The following is an 18,026-nucleotide window of genomic DNA, read 5'->3' as shown; positions in this document are numbered from 1 at the left end:
AAAAAGTCTCTTGGACACCTGCAGACTAACAAGTCTGATTAACAGCAAGAAGAATATTAGAGAAAAGCAGAAAAGGACAGAACTTTTATCTTTATATATGCTGACTGGGAAGTATTTACTCAAATGTAAATTTCACAGAATAGAAACCAATTAATCCCCCAGGCAGATCACCCCAAATAAATCCTCGTTAACTTTCACACACACAAGATCATCTTGAATCAGCTTTCTATTAATTCATCCCTAATCAAATGTGCTTTGATGTGAAAAATCAACACATCTTCCCTCAAACTAGATGCAAGCAACCTGGCAGGGCACCTAGGACAAAGGAGGAGACAAAGACCTCTCCCACAGTTAGCTGGGGGTTTGGGGATAGATTCTATTCAGTTCACATTTAAAGTTGAATCCACCTTATTTGCAGTTCCTGAAACAATATGCAAAAGAGAATGTAGTCATGCTTTGAAATTTACACTGTTCCAAATCTTTGCAGTACAGTTCTCCAACAAAGTAATGCATCCAAAATGTGTATACTAGGCAAAGTGTGTGTTAAAATATGCATATTAATGAAAATAGCATATAGAAATGTATTGTGTTGGGGGAAATTGCTTGCCAAAGGAGCTGCCGTTTGTCTGCAGACAGTTTTTTGGGGTCATGTGGCCAGCATGACTAAGCCCCTTCTGGCAAAACCAAAGCAGCACATGGAAACACCATTTACCTTCCTGCTGGAGCGGTACCTATTTATCTACTTGCACTTTGACGTGCTTTTGAACTGCTAGATTGGCAGGAGCAGGGACCGAGCAACAGGAGCTTACCCCAGGGATTCGAACTGCCAACCTTTTGATTAGCAAGCCCAAGAGGCTCAGTGGTTTAGACCACAATGCCACCCGCGTCCCATTTAAACAGTATAAGAAAATACAAGTTAATCACAACAAAATAATATTATAGAAACAGAAGGCTACAGTCAACTATGTTCCCAGTGTAGAACCACTGAAATGAATGAACATGACTAATTTGAGCTGATTTATTTTCATGGGTCTATTTTGAGTAAGGTGTTTGTTGGTGGCAACCTAAAAACCAGCGTTGTAAAAACAGGAATCTACACACATGCCTCACTTGATTGTGCTTCGCATGTATTGTTCCTTAAGAAGATGTGGGTGCAGCTACAGGCAACCTGGATACTTCTAGGGGAAAGAAGCCCCTGACCACCACTGCCCCACTTCTGGCCATGTGAGTGGAGCTGACATGAGCTGGACATGGATTCCCCCCCTCCTACAGCTGGGTGGGGACACGGGTGCCACTGTGGGTTAAACCACAGAGCCTAGGATTTGCCGATCAAAAGGTCGGCGGTTTGAATCCCCGCAACCGTGTGAGCTCCCGTTGTTTGGTCCCTGCTCCTGCCAACCTAGCAGTTCGAAAGCACATCAAAGTGCAAATAGATAAATAGGGACCGCTCTGGTGGGAAGGTAAACGGCGTTTCCGTGTGATGCTCTGGTTCGCCAGAAGCAGCTTAGTCATGCTGGCCACATGACCCGGATGCTGTCTGCAGACAAACGCTGGCTCCCTCGGCCTATAGAGCGAGATGAGCGCGCAACCCCAGAGTCGGTCACGACTGGACCTAATGGTCAGGGATTCCTTTACCTTTTTACAGCTGGGTGGGGAATTGGTTTAATAGACTATGGTATAGTGTGAACATAACTTCTATAAGCACTGGGAAATTAAATATATATATATTGTGTTACTCACTTTATTGATATATTAGCTTTATTGCGGTCCTCTGGAACTGAACCTGCAATATCTCCAAGGTATGCCAGTAGTTCATGGAAAGCCTTGGCAAAAAGGTTTGCTGTAGAATCATAGAAATGAAGAGTTAGAAGGGACACCGAAGCTCATCTTTTCACTATGCCTGAAGCAATGAATAAATGATTCTTAACACATGGACAGTGCTGCACTAGAAACCCTATGTTGATCAATACTTTGGTGAGACACTTATGCCCTGTGGGATTGGGACCCTAGCGAGAGCACCCCTAGTGTGGCAGTGGAGCTGAGAAAAGTTCTTCCCTGAAGCCCTGCTGTTTCTGTTTCAGCTTTTAGTTCAGAATCATGAAGACTGGAATGTTAGGTGGGCTGCAGTTCAGTAACAGAGCAGAAGCTTTGAATGGATAAGGTCCCAAATTCATTCCTACACCTCCAGGTGGGGTTGGGAAATAGCCTTTTCTGAATCTCTGGAGAGTTGCTGTGTGGCAGTGTATCCAACACTAATCGAGACTGGCCAATGGTCTAGCTCAGAACAAGTCAGTGGATACCTGTTTGTTTGTTTGTTTGTTTGCTTGCTTGCTTGCTTGCTTGCTTGCTTGCTTGTAAAACTGCCTCTGCATGAAATCTGCCTTTATGCTGTACATAAAGATATTTAAAGTTACATTAAAATTTACTTATAGATTTTTTTAAAAAACAACAACCCCAACATTACTTCAAAGCAGATATATTAAGTTATTTGGACAAGTGGCATTGCATACAAAAATATGCATTTTAGGGGGGAAATGCACAGAAAAATGAGTATAGATTTTCATGTGTGCTGGTAGGGTGGAAGGCCCCATCTTCCTCTCTGCTGAGTTCTGCAAGGACAACACTCTGAGACTGAGGAGGAGGAAGTGGACAGGCAGGGTCATCTGCTGGGCTGATTGTTAGAAGGCAGGCAGAAGAGAGCAGGCTGAAGTTAGTGGGGCAATGCCCTATTTGCCCAAATGAGCCAGCCTCCACTGCCCTATGCATGGAGCTGCTTCCCAGAACACCTGTGGAAGAGCTGTAGAGCATATGTGGTAGAGCATCTGCTTTGCATGAGTGTCTTCCACTAAACAGCTTGCATTCTCAAACAGAAGTCAATGCCACCTAACAATAAAACATAAAAATTCAAAATACAGCACAACTAAACAATAAATCAGCTCAGAAGAGCCCTGCTGGACCAGCTCAAAGCCCATCTAGTCTAGCACCCTGTTTTCACAGTGGCTAACCTATGGGAAACCCACAAGCAGGAAATGAGATCAACAGAATTTGTAGTTCCCCGCAAATGGCATTAATGCCTCTACCAGTAGGGTAGAATACTACCATTGCAGCTACTAGCCATTGATAGCTTGATCCTCTATGAATTTGTCTAATCCTCTTTTAAAGCCATCCAAGTTGGTGGTCATCATGACCTCTTGTGGTAACGGATTCCGTAGTTTAGCTGAACGCAGCACAAAGAAGTACTTTATCTTATCTGTCCTGAATACGCCAACATTCTGCTTGAAAAGTGAAATACAGAAATAGAATATTAAAAACAAAACAAATAATAAAAGCAGAATTTAAACATTTAAAATACAATTCAACAGGCTTAAATTGGGAAGGCTTGGGAGAAAATAAAAGTTATGACTTATTTGTATTGAATTAGATTGTTATAAGATCTTGTGTACTTTGTCGTTTCTTCAGCTTGCAAACAGCCTTGCATCTAGCAATATAAAAAGGTGGTATGCAAATGAAAACTGAAATAAAAATGAAAAAAAGAGTCATGAATGGAATGGTATTGGAAAGAAATCAAGATGACAAACTTTTTTATAAAAGAATGGAAATGATTTGTGGAATATTTGCAAACAAATTGTAAACAGATAACAACATTGGCAGGATTATTGTAACAACCTGCAGTTTTATAAGAGTATATATTTAAAGTAGATGAATAAATGAGCAAATTAAGTTAATTTGGATATACAGAAAATATCAAAAATAAATTTAAGCAACCACAGAAAGAGGGGGAAGGAAGTCAAGTTTTAATATGTTAAAATGATTGTAAAAATGTATTGAAATGTATAAAACTGAAAATAATTAATCAAAAACTAACAAAAAAACAACAACAAAGTGCATGTCTGACTATACTTTGCTTTCCCTCGCCTCTTTATCATGAAACTCAGGAGGACATGATCCTTCTAAGTTTCTGAGTACTTCCACTCTGTCAATCAGTTCCTCACTGGTGGTGTCAACCAGGTCCAAGATGTACCCTGGTCCAGAACTGTTTAGCATTTTGTACACCAGTAGTAAAGCGGCTCAATAGAAATTTGGCAGACAGTAGAATGCTTTCAACTGAGGTGGCTCATGTTGCCAATAGATTGCCCCAGAAACAAAGCTTTGTGGGTTAAAACACAGAGCTGCAAATTGCCCTGGGAGGGAGGGCACAGTGGACTCCCCCCATGAATCTGCTATCAATGTAAAGCAGTGACAGGGAGTTTGAAGCCCCATGGGTATTGGGGTAAATGGACCAGTCTCCACTTGTTGTACTGTAGCAACATTTGCCCTTGGTCCATCTGATATACCTATCTCAGTCTGCCCTTGGCCAGCTCCCACCTGCCTGTCCTTCTTACATCAAGTTAGTCCAATAGTGGTTGTCAGCTTCTTCCGCCTTAGCCTCAGTTTTGCTCTTGTAAGCCAGAAGCATGGGGACAAAAGATGAATTAGTTGGCTCCATGTGTCATTGGGTCCTGGTCCACCTTCTACTTGGGCTTCCTACCTACTGCCCTGCCAGTCCCAACAGGCACCAGCCACCACTCACTGCAACTCCCATCATGCTTGACTATTGACTGAGCTGGCTGGGGTGATGGGATTTGGAGTCCAACAATATTTGCAGGGCCACACGTTCCCCATCCATGGTTTAAAAGCAAGAAAGAAATGTAAAAGGCAGCCCATTTGGGCCACCTTATAAAAACCTAAGTAAAAGGAGAAAAGTGTGTGGGGGGGTGTTGCATAGGGTTTATTATTATTAATAGATATTGATACAGAATAAAAGTCAGGGACCTTTAGGGACGCGGGTGGCGCTGTGGTCTAAACCACAGAGCCTAGGGCTTGCCAATCAGAAGGTCAGCGGTTTGAATCCCTGTGACGGGGTGAGTTCCTGTTTCTCAGTCCCTGCTCCTGTCAACCTAGCAGTTCAAAAGCACATCTAAGTGCAAGTAGATAAATAGGTACCACTCCAGTGAGAAGGTAAATGGCGTTTCCGTGCACTGCTCTGGTTCACCAGAAGTGGCTTGGTCATGCTGGCCACATGACCCAGAAACTGTACGCTGACTCCCTCGGCCAATAAAGCGAGATGAGCGCCGCAACCCCAGAGTCATCCGCAACTGGACCTAATGGTCAGGGGTCCCTTTACCTTTACCTAAAAGTCAAGTGCTTCACTCACTATAAACCTGCAGAGGTCAAGGTGAGTGATACTGAGATGTAGTTGAAGCCTTTGATCGTGATCATGCTTTCTTCTCCACACCTCAGAGATGTGATTGAAGAAGGGAGCATCTTCACTGTGATCCTCTCCTGACAGGGATGGGAGTTGTGTACACAAAAAACAACTGAAGCATTTTTGAAGACCCCCCTTTTTTAAAAAGGAATTCTGGGAACTGTAGTTTACCGCTCACGGTCGTTACAATTGTTAGCATCCTTATCAAACTACAGTTTCTAGGGTGTTGTGCATTGTGTGTATGCACCCCACTATTATAATCTATAAAGTAGCTTTATCGATTATAAAGTAGCTTGCACACTGAGACTTGCGCATTTGGTGCACATGTAGGCTTGCACATTTGGGGAGGTATCAGTCTGTGGGAAATGCTGGGCACAAGACTTTCGGGGCTATTAAAAACATAGCCAAACCAGCACCCCCATTTGCACAGAAGACCAGAGAGAATGATTTCTGAAGCAGAAAGTGAGACTGAGACTAATGGCAATCCGGTCTAGATTTCCTAGAAGTGGCAACGAAAAGCAAAACAAATCCCTTTCCAGACTGTCTGTGCTCTGGGGCTGCCTCTAGAAAGGTGTTATAGGGTTGCTGTTACCCTCCCCTAGGCCCCCCACACAGAGACACTCCGCCCCGGTTGAAGGGTAATTAATGGACACGTGAATTAACGAGATTGGGGGGGGGGGGTGCCAAGATTCTATTCGTATGTTTTCTGAATGGGGTTGTAGCTGGTGCCTTTGAAAGACTTTATCCCCTCTCTTTTCCACTTACTTAGGAGGAGGATTGGGAAATCCTCTTTGCTGCCATCAGGGGGAGCATTTGAGGTCTTTAAAGAAACACACACACACACACACACACACACACACAACAAAACAACAATCCCGCACCCCCAAAAAACGTCCCAGCTGAGAAACAGATCCACAAACGAATAAACGTTCAGTGTCTTACCTGTGGCTATCACTCCGCTTAACGGAAGCAGAGGAACTCAGGAGCTAAAGAACAAATTTGATATTTGAATTAAAAAACAACAACACAGTCTCCAACATCAGTGTTTTAGTTTTTCTGAATGAAAAGCACAAATTAAATCGACGAGAGATTTCTTTTTCTTGGGAGAAGGAGAACCGAAAAGGCAAACCCTCCGCACACCCATTGGTTTTCCTCGCTCCAGCTTCTGGAAGGACAAACGGCTTTCCCCCTCTCCCTTTTTCCCCCCTGCGATCCGATGGGAAACCTTGGATGCAACGCTCTGGGTTAGCTGCACCGTCTAGCTGCTCCGAGGGGGGACCACGAAAGGGGGCAGCTCTGGCTGGCGATTCCATAACTTTTAAAGGAAATAATATTGGTGGGGGGATTTAACACAGAGGGGAGAGGGAGAGGGAGAAAGAGAGAGCGCGCAAAAAGAAAGAAAGAAAGAGAGAGAGAGAGAGAGAGAGAGAGAGAGAGAGAGAGAGAAAGAGAATCAAGTTTCAACACTCTTTATGCGGTGTAGGAAGAAATAATAATATGTATATGAATGAGGTTCATCAGCAAAGTGCAAAGAGGTTCATGAGAAGGGGGTGGTTGGGGGTGCGAGAGAAGTGCCAAAAGGGTACAGCGCAGTGGTGTGCGTGAGTGTGTGGGGGGGGGGGGTAGGAGTGCGTGCGTGCGTGCGTGTATTTTGGGACAGGTTTTAAAGCACCTCTGGTGGAAATTCACATTGGAGTATACTACCTTCACGTTGACTGCCCCTTTTAAATACGAATAAATAAGGGAAGTAACAGCGAAGGTGGTGCTGTAAGACCCCGCCGAAGTGCTCCAACCCCCCACCTCGCTTACTTCAAAGTGATTGATTAGTCACGATCACTGCAGTTTGGGGGGGATCTCTCTGTCGAGGTGGAGCACCCTCCCCCCCATAGATTTCTTGTTTACTCATCATCTTGGAGGGGGCAACTTCCCCCCACTCTTTCTCTCCCCCCCTTTCATTTAAGTGGAGAAGAAAGGAGGGGGAGAAGGGGGAGAAAGGGGGCTGTGGCTTACGTTATAAAGGAGGCACCAAAAAAGAAAGAGGGAGAGAGAGAAAAAAAAATTAAATGAATTAGAGCATCTTTTGGGAAGGGGGAGGGAACCTCGTGTGTGCTCGAATCTTTGGAGCCGAAGCTGTTTCTTTTTAAAGAAGGAGGGAAAAGAGAAAAGGAGAAAGGGAGAGAGAGAGAGAGAGGGAGAGAGGGAAGGAGGAGGAGGAGAGGAGGAGGAGGAGGCAGGAAGAAAACCGAGAGAGACGACAAGCTCTGAGTTTTTAAAAATCTCATTTTTATTTTGGTTTCAAAAGGTGAGGGGGGAGAAAGAGAAATCCTCAAAGCAAAAAAAAAAAAGGGGGGGGAGAAGCCACTGAGAAGGGTTATAAAAAAAGCGAGTCCCTCAGAAGAGTGAAGCGCAAAGCGAGGAGGAGCCCCAACCTGGCAGCACGCGAGGACTTCCAAGGGAGCAGGGTGGGGGGGAAGCCTGGAAATGCAGCGCCGGAGCGTCCTCCTGCCCCTTCTGCTGGTGTGCGCGGCCGCGGCGGCGGCAGCCCACGCCGGCAGCGCCGAGTGCGGGCTGGCCGAGCGCTCCGGCCGGGCTCGAAGGGACACCCGGCAGGCGGCGCAGCAGCAGCAGGCGGCGGCGGCGGCGCAGCAACACGCCGCTCTCCACTCGCCTTACCCCGCCCCGGGCACCTGCGCCACCAGGTTAGCCCGGGGTAGACGTTCCTCCGCGGGCGCGGGCGGGCCGGAGGCGCCGAGGGCTCCGCGCCGCAGGAGGCGAGCTCAGGAGGGCGGGGAGCAGCCGGCAGTCAGCCGAGCGCTCTATTTTCGCGGCGAGGGCGACCAGCTGCGGCTGAAGGCGGAGGTGGAGTTACCCCGGGATGCCTTCACGGTCCAAGCGTGGCTACGGCCCGAGGGCGGGCAGAAGACTCCGGCGGTCGTCGCAGGTAAGCAGGACTTCCTCTACTGGGGGCCTCCAGAGACACCTACCCCTTCACACACACTTGGGTTGAGGACTCCAGTTCTACTCCAGAGGAGATCCATTGGAACGGATGGAATTCAGTTAGACATGACCATTCGTTCCACGGGGTCTATTCTGAGAAGAACCCATTGCAATTAATGCATTTGTTAGATTTTTACGCATGGATTTCGAGACATCTACTCTGAGTGAGACTGAGGGAGATCCAATCCTTTGAAATGAATGTACTTCAGCTGTATTCATTCCGGTCCAGGGGCGCCGACTTATAAAAAATATTGGGGGGGCCCATACTGGGGTCCTGCCCCGGGAAGTTTTCTAAGATCCGCTCCCGGCCCGTTGCTGCTGCTGCCGCCCGCCTCGTGGCCCCCTCACCAGCTGAGGGAGGGAGAGAGACCGAGAAGGAGAGAGATGCGTGGTGGGCAAGGCAAGTGCCCGCCGCGCCTCGCCTCCCACCGCCCCTCGTGCCGGCCGCCCCCTCCCCTCCCTTCCCCGCCCGCACTCGCTCGCTCGCCCTCCTCACCCCAGCTCTTGGCCGTTGGCCCCAGGAACTCGCCGCTGTTGGGGTTGTAGATGAACCTCCGCCACTCGGCCATAGACTGGCTGAAGGGCTTCTCCTCCTCCTTGGCCAGAGAGAGAGAGAGAGAGAGAGAGAGAGAGAGGCTGGAAAGAGAGAGGGAGCTCGGGGGTTCGCAGCGGCGGTTTTTCCCCTGCCGAAACAACAGCGGCTCCTCAGAACCGCTAAGTAACTCTACCTCAGGCGCCCGGCCGGGAGAGCAGAAGAGAGGAAAAGGAAAGAGGGGCTGGGCCAGTCGCACGCACCGAGCAAAACTACTCGCGCCGCCTCTTTTACTACCGTAATAATTATTTGTTTTAACTCATTACTGAATGTATTTTAAAAGGTAACTATCATCAAACAAGGAAAATAAAAAATACCAACATAATTTTGTGATTTTACAAAGCATAATATAACTACCGTATTTTTCGCTCTATAACACGCACCTGACCATAACACGCACATCGTTTTTAGAGGAGGAAAACAAGGGGAAAAAACATTCTGAATGAAACAGTGGATGTATCATTTTTGTGCTTCATGCTGTGGCCAGACATGTGATCTGATGGTGAATTTGGGGTGACCCAATGCAAAAATCCTGAGGATCCATGTGGATCCATGTTTTGTAACCACGTTTTTGCACCATTGCAGCCCCAGGCAACAGTGGGTGCGTGATTTTGGGGGGGCAGGCTGTAGCCATGGACATGCTATGTGCTCTGATGGTGAATTTGGGCTGACCCAATGCAAAGATCCTGAGGATCCATGTGGATCCATGTTTTGTAACCACGTTTTTGCACCATTGCAGCCCCAGGCAACAGTGGGTGCGTGATTTTTGGGGGGCAGGCTGTAGCCATGGACATGCTATGTGCTCTGATGGTGAATTTGGGCTGACCCAATGCAAAGATCCTGAGGATCCATGTGGATCCATGTTTTGTAACCACGTTTTTGCACCATTGCAGCCCCAGGCAACAGTGGGTGCGTGATTTTTGGGGGGCAGGCTGTAGCCATGGACATGCTATGTGATCTGATGGTGAATTTGGGCTGACCCAATGCAAAGATCCTGAGGATCCATGTGGATCCATGCTTTTTAACCACATTTTAAGTGGGGAGGGAAGGAAAAACACAGAAGGGACACGGAGCAGGAGAGGGGTGTGCAGAGAAGCAGCTGGCTAAGAATGCAGGAGAGGGGTATAACAGGAGGAGGGAGGAAAGGAAGGCAAAAGTTTTCCCTCACCTACCCACCCAAGTCAGCCAGCTCGCGCGATCTCTCTCGCTCTCTCTCTCCCTCCTGCACGGAGCACAGAGACACACTCTGCTTTCCCTCTGCCTGGAGGGGAGGGGCTTTCCCTGCTCTTTGTTCCGTTTGAGCAAACACAGCAAGGAAACAGAGCAGGGTGGGCAGTAAGACCCTGAGGCAGAATGTCGGAAAAATACGGTAATAATTTTCTTAAATTATTGGGGGGGCGGAGCCCCCCCAAACGAATTTTTGAGGGGGCTCGGGCCCCCTCAGGCCCCATGGAGTCGGCGCCAATGTTCGGGTCCACGGGTCTACTACGAGTGGAACTGGCGTTGGATCTTACCCGTTGCCCAAAGGAATTACGTGTTGAACGTTGGCGACGTTTAGACCACGTTTGTGCGTGCCACATCTGGACTTACTGTTCAACTCTGGTTGAATGCAAAGTGTATGGCGGGGGGGAGGAGGCTCTTGAGTGTTTATGTCGTGGTTTGTTGTTTCTTTAAAGCCACGTGCTGTTGTGTCTCCAGTATATGCATGCACGCCTGTCTGTCTCTTCTATTTTGTGAATGGGCAGAAACTTAGGAAGTTTGGGGAAAACCGCAGGAGGAAAGAAACCTACGCACAGGTACTGCTCACGGGATCCCCACAGGCTTTGCCGCTTTGAGAAATGGATGATGGACTAGACGGGCCCTTGGCCTGATCCAGCAGGCTAAACTCCACCCCCCCCCCAAAAAAAAACCCCTCTTCCTTGTGCTTACTTCCGAAGAAACGTGGCTAGAAGAAAAGCCCAGGGGCCAGCGAGCGAGCGAGGGATGAGATAAGGTGGAGAGGGCATTATGCGTCTCCCCTTTAGACAGGTTGGTCCCGATCCTGCCTAAGAGCTGCCTTTTAAGTGTGGTTTCATACATTTTCGATGAGTTAATCGCACACGTTTAACGATGCCTCCCTATCGGACGCCCCTACTTGAGAGTAAGCCCGCTGGTATGGGAAGGAAAGGAAACTTACTTATTAGTCCACGTGAGTTGGAGCGTATTGTAAAAAGGCTTCAGTCCTAAGCACGGCTGCTTTGGCATAAGACTGCAATATCCTAGCCCCGCTGAATCTGAGCGTGAAGCCCACTGAATTCAATATGATTTACTCCAGAGTAGGTGTGTTTGGGATTGTGCTGTAAACCCGCGGGATTTATCCCTAAGTACACGTGCGCTGCTGGATCGGGCAGCAAACGCTGATGTGGCATGAAAAAGTTAGTCCTCCTCCTGTGTAAACCGTTTGAACTGGGTGGGCCTTCTAAGTAAAACGCACACTGGCTCTGTCCTATAGGAATCCTTGGGTTGTACCTAATCTAAGTGCTACTCGGAGTAGACCAATTTAAATGAATGAACCTAACTTAGTCGTGTCCATGAATTTCAGTGGGTTTACTCTGCGTAAGACTAGCGTCGGATATAACCCGGTGAAGGTTTTACTGGATCCTGCTCATTTTTGTTCAAGAGCTCATTCCTCCCCTCATCAGTGAATTCATAATGGGACATTTAAAAAGAGAAATATTTCTCATTTGAATAGGATCATGGGAAAATGATGTCTCTTTAGACATGTACTCCAGTGGATTGGACAGGCAGCTTATCTTCCTCGCTTTAAAGGTTCTCACTTTCCAAATGTGTTGGAAAGCTTCCCTGCTTTACTTTTGCTATTTGATGTTAGAATAAGCATGTGGTTTCCTAAAGCAGTGCTTTTTAACTGTATAAAGTGCTGGCAGTTTTAAAAATAGTGATAATTCATGAGCGCTTGCAGTTCCCAAACCTCATCGCTCAACGGGGCAGAATATGTGAAGGATCTTTTTTTTCCAAAAGCACACACATTTTTTCAGCATTTTTGAAATTCTTTCCAATATTGCAAATGTCAACAGCTGACTACAATATCATGTTGCACTATAAAAGTTTTGGCGCTCCCCCCCCAAAAAAAATACTGTTGAACTGTAAGCTTTATTAATCATGAGGTCTTGGAACATGTGTCTTGTTTTTCATTCAACGAGGCCCCGGGAGAAGCTTGGACACATCCAGTACATATCCCTCTGTTCTTGGGAAGAGTAAAGAGAGAGAAATGGGGAATATATTCTCTGGTGGAGTTGGACTTGAGAGGCTTGCCCTGTTCCCTAGAGATAGAGTATTGGGATATAAGTATAAAAGTCTGTGATTTGGAACACTTTTAATTTGTTTTATTACATTTTCATATTGACTATCCTCCAAGGGGCGCAAGACAATATACATTGTTCTTCCTCCCCACTATTCAACTTTTATATCTACACCTCTGTGAGGTTGATAAGGCTGAGAGATAGCAGGATGCCCCAGTGAGCTTTATGGATGAGTGTGAACTTGAATCCAGGTCTTCCTTGCCTATTTTGACACTCTAACCAGTACACTATACTGCTTCTTCTGGGGGAAGGGGGTCAGTAATGAGAGCCAGTAATGAGTTCTATTAAACCTGTGGCAGTACCCTGAGATACCACTGAGGAAGCCCCTGGTTCAAATAATTTACTGTGTTTTGCTGCATTCTTTACAACAACCTTGTAAGGTAGGCAAGAGTTTGTTACCCTTGTATTGCATGTTTTTATTCCCACTCTCTCAGTCTTAGTTTACCCTCACCCTCACCCTTGCTTCTGCAATGTGACAATAAATAAATACTTCCCAATGCTGCAGGGTTGTTGTAAGGCAAAATGGTATACATGAAAGAGTCTGCAGAGCTATGCAAATGTTAACTATAGCTTAAACTTTATTGTTATTACCAAGCCATAGATCTCTTAAAGGAAAAAGGAGGGAATTCCCTTTCTCTCACACACTGTTCTGGCAGCAGATGCTTTCTCTCTCTCTTTTTTTTTCTGTCTCTGGGGCTGTTTTCTGTCATTCCTGCCACATTACAGTGTTTTTATTTCTTTATCTCGACTGCCCTATACTTGACCTACAAGATTGCTGTCACTCAGAGGAGTCTGTCCCGAAGCAAAGAAAACAGAAGCCACAGCAAAAAGTGGATGGGGGGAGAGAGACTTTAACTTTCCTTCCACTTTACCACTCAAGATGCCTTGTGCTGAGTCAGACAGTTGGTCCACCTAGCTGAATATTGTCCACACAGACCAGCAGCTGCTGTCCAGGATTTTGAGAAAGTGCTGTTCCTGGCCCTACCTGGAGATGCTGGCAATTGAAGCTGGGACCTTCTGCATGCAGGGCAGGTGCTTTGCCACTGAGCCACAGTCCTTCTTTCTGCCCCACTCTCACTTTTAAACTATGGATGTTTGAGAAATTTACCTGGCTCGCCTTTTAGTTGTGAACTGACCTAACTCACACTCTCTGAAACTGATCAGTGAAGTGAAACACAGCTATCCTTTGAAATTTGAACTGCTCTGAATTTTGTGGTGTTGTTCTTCAACCCCCATCCCCCACGCCCCCATATGTATATGGTAAGGTGTACAGTCAGACAAAAGGCACATATTAGTCAAACTAGCATAAAAATGTGTACATCAAACAACACAGTGCACACAAATTGAGTGTATTAATTTTTATGTAGACTTTTTTGAGGCAGAAAAATGAGGAGCTTCAAGAAACCAAATGCTTTCTTTTAAAGCAGCTGGATCTGAGGGGAAAAGAATCCTGTAGGAGGTAACTTGCTGAAAATGTTGTGAGACTTTAGGTCCCATCAGCCCTGGCCAGCATGGACAAATTATTAAGGATGGTGGGAATCGTAGTCATACAGCAGCTAGTGGCCCCCATGTTCTCCCATCCTTCTGCTTTGTACACCAAATGGTCCCCATCTTGTGAAGAAAAAGAATAGGAGCAATCCTAAGTGAGGAAGATAATTTCAGCTGTAATCTTCCAACCTTTTTCCTTTGTTCATCAATGTTGTGACTTCTGGGTCTCAGGGATGCTATTTTATGAGATAGAAAACAGTGGAGTGCAAGCTTAGATACAGATATATAGACCAGTGGTGCACAATGTTTTTCAGCACCACCTTGGCTGTTCCTAGTTAGCGAGACTCATCTAACAACATGAAATGGAGCTTTTAGTGTCGGTGGTCCAGTTCTGTGGAATGCTCCACCAGCAGATATTTTACCAGGCGCTTTCTGTTTCAGCCTTTAAAACCTTTCTGAAAAATTTCCCTATGTTGCCAGGCTTATGGAGGCAATAAAGAAAACATCTTTCCGTAACAGCTGTTGTCCTCTTGTTTTATATGTTTATGTGGTTGTTATTGTATATAGATACAGTTATTCGAAACCTTTCTGATATCCCCCCCCTTTTGTTGATATAACTATTTTTATAAATATATTATAACTTTTTTATATAAATGAAGAAATTTAATTGGATAACTGGAGAGTAGATCATGACAGGAATGGTGAACCTTGAGATCCTCCCAATGGTTTTGCACATGAAGTGTGAGTTATAAGTAATGTAAATAAATAAATGCAGATAACATTTGCATTGGGAGCTATCTTTAACTTTTTTAAATGAAAGATTACATATTTAAGGGGGGGGGAATCATGTGCTAATGGTAATATTCCTTTTCCATGGTGCTGGATTTTTATTTCCAAGAAATTCTGATTGATTGATTGATTGATTTTTAGAAACAACCCTTTAAGAAAGGAAGAATATATTATGGTTATATCTCTGATTTTAAACTCTTAAAATTCAGAATGGAGCAGGTGAAATATAAGAGATGTAGCTGAGATTCCTGCATCACAGGGGGTTGGACTAGATGACCCTTGGGGTCCCAATTCTACAGTTCTATGATTAACGTTAGAACACTGATTACTACTTTGTTTCAGGCCAGCATGGAGTCTAAAACTAGCATTTTCCCTCTGTCAATAGTTTAGAAACGTTTGCGTTTTGTAACTAAGCAATGTTTTAGCTGCCTGTGCATCTTTTCTGGCTGTTGCATGGAACAGCACATGAATCTGACCTTCAAAGGGTTTTGTTATGACTTCCCAAATGCGCGGTCTGTCTCTATGCAAGGGAAATGGGATAGCTTGGAAAGAGCTTTTAAAAGGGGACATTTTGGGATTCACTGGAAGCGCATGTTTTTTAAGGTTTTACTACCTATACTCCCAAGCTTTTCTTCGCTGCTTGCTTTGCTGTCTTAAATCTCTGCTGGGGTTTTCTCACCAAAGAGTGCTTGCCCCAGACTTGGGTCTTGGCTTCCATAATTCCAACAATGTAGACAAATGTTGAACTAGATGGGTGTATGATCTGCCTCTGTGTAATGATATCCCTTCTCAGTGGGGGGGGGGGGGCTGTAGCTCAGTGGTAGAGCTCCTGCTTTTCAGCAGAAGGGCCCCGTTCAAGCCCTGGAACCTCCAAGTAAAGTTGTGAGAGAGACTGCCTGAAGCCCTGGAGAGCCAAAACCAAGGAGAGGCAGTTGTTGTTGTTTTTAGAAAAAGTATTGATTTACTGGAATTGCATTAGAAAAATTAAAGTGGTTCACAGCTTATAATAAAAACTATGTATAAAGTTTAAAAACAGAAACTGATTAACCACTGTGGAAAGATGTATTTTAACTGCCTGCATAGGCCTGGATGGCAGGTGGTGCAATGCAGCCCAGCTTGGCTATGGTGGAAGAGTCACTCCATCAGCATTGGTGGTTTGCCCGCCCCAGGCACCAGCAACCCATACAATGCCGCTGGGGGAAGGATTATAGCCCAGCAGTCAGGGCATCTGTTTTTTGCCTCGAGGTAATACTGGGAGTACAGTGGTACCTTGGGTTAAGTACTTAATTCATTCTGGAGGTCCGTTCTTAACCTGAAACTGTTCTTAACCTGAAGCACCACTTTAGTTAATGGGGCTTCCTGCTGCCGCCATGCTGCCGGAGCACGATTTCTGTAGCAAAATTCTTAGCCCAAGTACTATTTCTGGGTTAGCGGAGTCTGTAACCTGAAGCGTATGTAACCTGAGGTACCACTGTACCTCTTCCTGTGCACTCTTCCTGTTAGGACACACCTTCCCCTTTCTCCCACTGCCCTCCCCAAATATGTTCCAGAGCGCTGGTGAAACCCCAGAACAGATTTAGGGTGTGCACTGTGGAAGGAGGTGGGAAGTGTAAGTCCTTGCACTCACATTATCACTTAGTGCCACAGTGGACAGAACCATCCAAGTCTTAAACCCTGGGGGACATCCAGTCATTGAAATCCATACTGAGCCAGATGGACTAATGTTCAGGGTTAGTCCTACACCCTGATAGCAGTAACAAATAACTTTATGCTTGATGATTTGCTGCTTTTTCATGGCCACCCAAACCACATCCCTGAGGCAGCCACCTGTGTGTTTCGCACCAGATCTTGGAGGCTTAGGTGACTGTCTTCTCCTAGCAACTTTGCCTCTTCCTTCCTCTTCTGTCTGGGCTTCAGAATAGGCATAGACATGGAATTTGGGGTGGGGGTGTACTTCTTAGGCCAAACGTGGATAGATTATAGATATAGATATAGATATATTTTAAAAAGATTCATTAAAAGCTGGGTGTAGAATCCAGAGTGCCAAAGATCCTTTTCTTCCCTGAAAGAAAGGATCACCCTCCTCCTTTCTTGGCCTTTGAGCATGTTTCCTTCGCTCCTCTGGAGTTGAAATTGTCCTTGCATCACCATCAGCTGCAGTGTGTGGTATGTGTGTGTGTGACTTTTCTAAAGAGCTAATTTTACAACACTATTAAAAGGGCTCGTCATCTCCCCGGGCCATCCCTCATCTAGGAGGGGGAGATGGCCCTTGATGCAAAGGGCTGCCAGTTTTCACACTGCTTCAGAGAGAGAGAGAGAGAGAGAGACTGAGACTATTTCTGAACTCGTTTGACTTTGGTGCTATCAGCTGCAGTGTTCAGCAAAGCAAAGCCTCCCTCCCTCTGTGTGTGTGTGTGTGTGTGTGTGTGAGAGAGAGAGAGAGAGAGAGAGAGAGAGAGAGAGAGAGAAAGTGTAGAATAACCACATCAATGGCTCCCAACAGGTTTTGCCACTGGGTTGTGTGATAACCTTTGCAGATAGCTGGTATGCAACAACACACTGGGTTTTATCGAGTTCTATCCTTAATCAGTGTAGATCCATTGGTGTTTAGACATGTCTATATTAGACATTTAAAGCAGTTTCATCTATATTAGACATTTAAAGCAGACATTTAAACGTTTCGTCTATATTAGACATTTAAAGCAGTATCGTACCACTTTAAGCAGGCATAGCCATCCTCTGGAGAAGCCATGCCATCAGTGGGAGGGTTGGGAAGCAGACAGAGCTCACTCCATCGGATCCACTGTAACAGCCCAGCTCCAGCAGGCCTCCTTTCCCCTCAGCTATTATCTGGGGGCAGTCATTCTGTCTGACTGCCTCAGAGGGAGAGATATAGAAGCAAGGCTCAGCTTTGTCAGAGGCCCAACTTCACCAGACATCTTCTGCCCCTGAACTATGCCAGTTGGACATTATAGGAACAACTGTTTAGAAATTCGTCCCTCAGTTTTGGTTTTCCTCTTCCTTCCTTGTTCCTTTTCCCTTGTTTGCCATGTTTTTGTGGATTGTAAGCCTGTCTTGTTTTGATTACATGTAAGCCATTCTGGGAGTCATTTTGGCTGAAGAGCAGGGTACAAATGTGCTAAATGCACTACAATAAACAATGCCCTAAATATATAATAAATAGCTTTCCCCCAAAGAATTTTGGAGCTGAAATAAGGGTGCTGAAAGACCCAGAGTGGTTGAACAGTCAACCCATCTTCATAGGGCAGTCTGGTCATTGCCATTTTGTGAAGAAACAGCTTTCAACTTCAGTTCCTAGAATACTTTGTGGGAAGTCATGACTGTTTAAAGTGAAATGATACTGCTTTGAATTAATAATGCAGATGGGGGCCTAATTGGTCTACTCTGAGTAGGATTAGTATTGACTACAACTTATAGTCATGCTCATTAACTTCAGTGGGTCTACTTTGAGTAGGATTAGCACTGGACTCAACCCGCTGTGTCCCAAAACATATGCCAAAAATGGAGTTTACACTACCGCACCTCAGATGCTGCA

The 18,026-nt window shown here is 45.7% G+C and overlaps 1 protein-coding gene across 1 annotated transcript in view; it reads left to right on the top strand.

The window, feature by feature from the left end:
• The first annotated feature begins 7,525 nt into the window (after positions 1–7,525).
• PAPPA (pappalysin 1) overlaps positions 7,526–18,026 on the top strand; it is a 233,974-nt gene continuing 223,473 nt past the window's right edge. The window contains exon 1 of the mRNA XM_083721583.1: positions 7,526–8,186. Within this exon, the coding sequence (XP_083577709.1) occupies positions 7,727–8,186 (460 nt within the window). The 5' untranslated portion in view covers positions 7,526–7,726. The remainder of the gene's footprint in view (positions 8,187–18,026) is intronic.

The sequence above is a fragment of the Podarcis gaigeae genome, assembly GCF_964106915.1.
Source record: "Podarcis gaigeae genome assembly, chromosome: Z".
In the NCBI taxonomy this organism is placed as follows: Eukaryota; Metazoa; Chordata; class Lepidosauria; order Squamata; family Lacertidae; genus Podarcis; species Podarcis gaigeae.
Note: the sequence above shows the minus strand (reverse complement) of the source record. Positions and strands in the feature narration are given on the sequence as shown.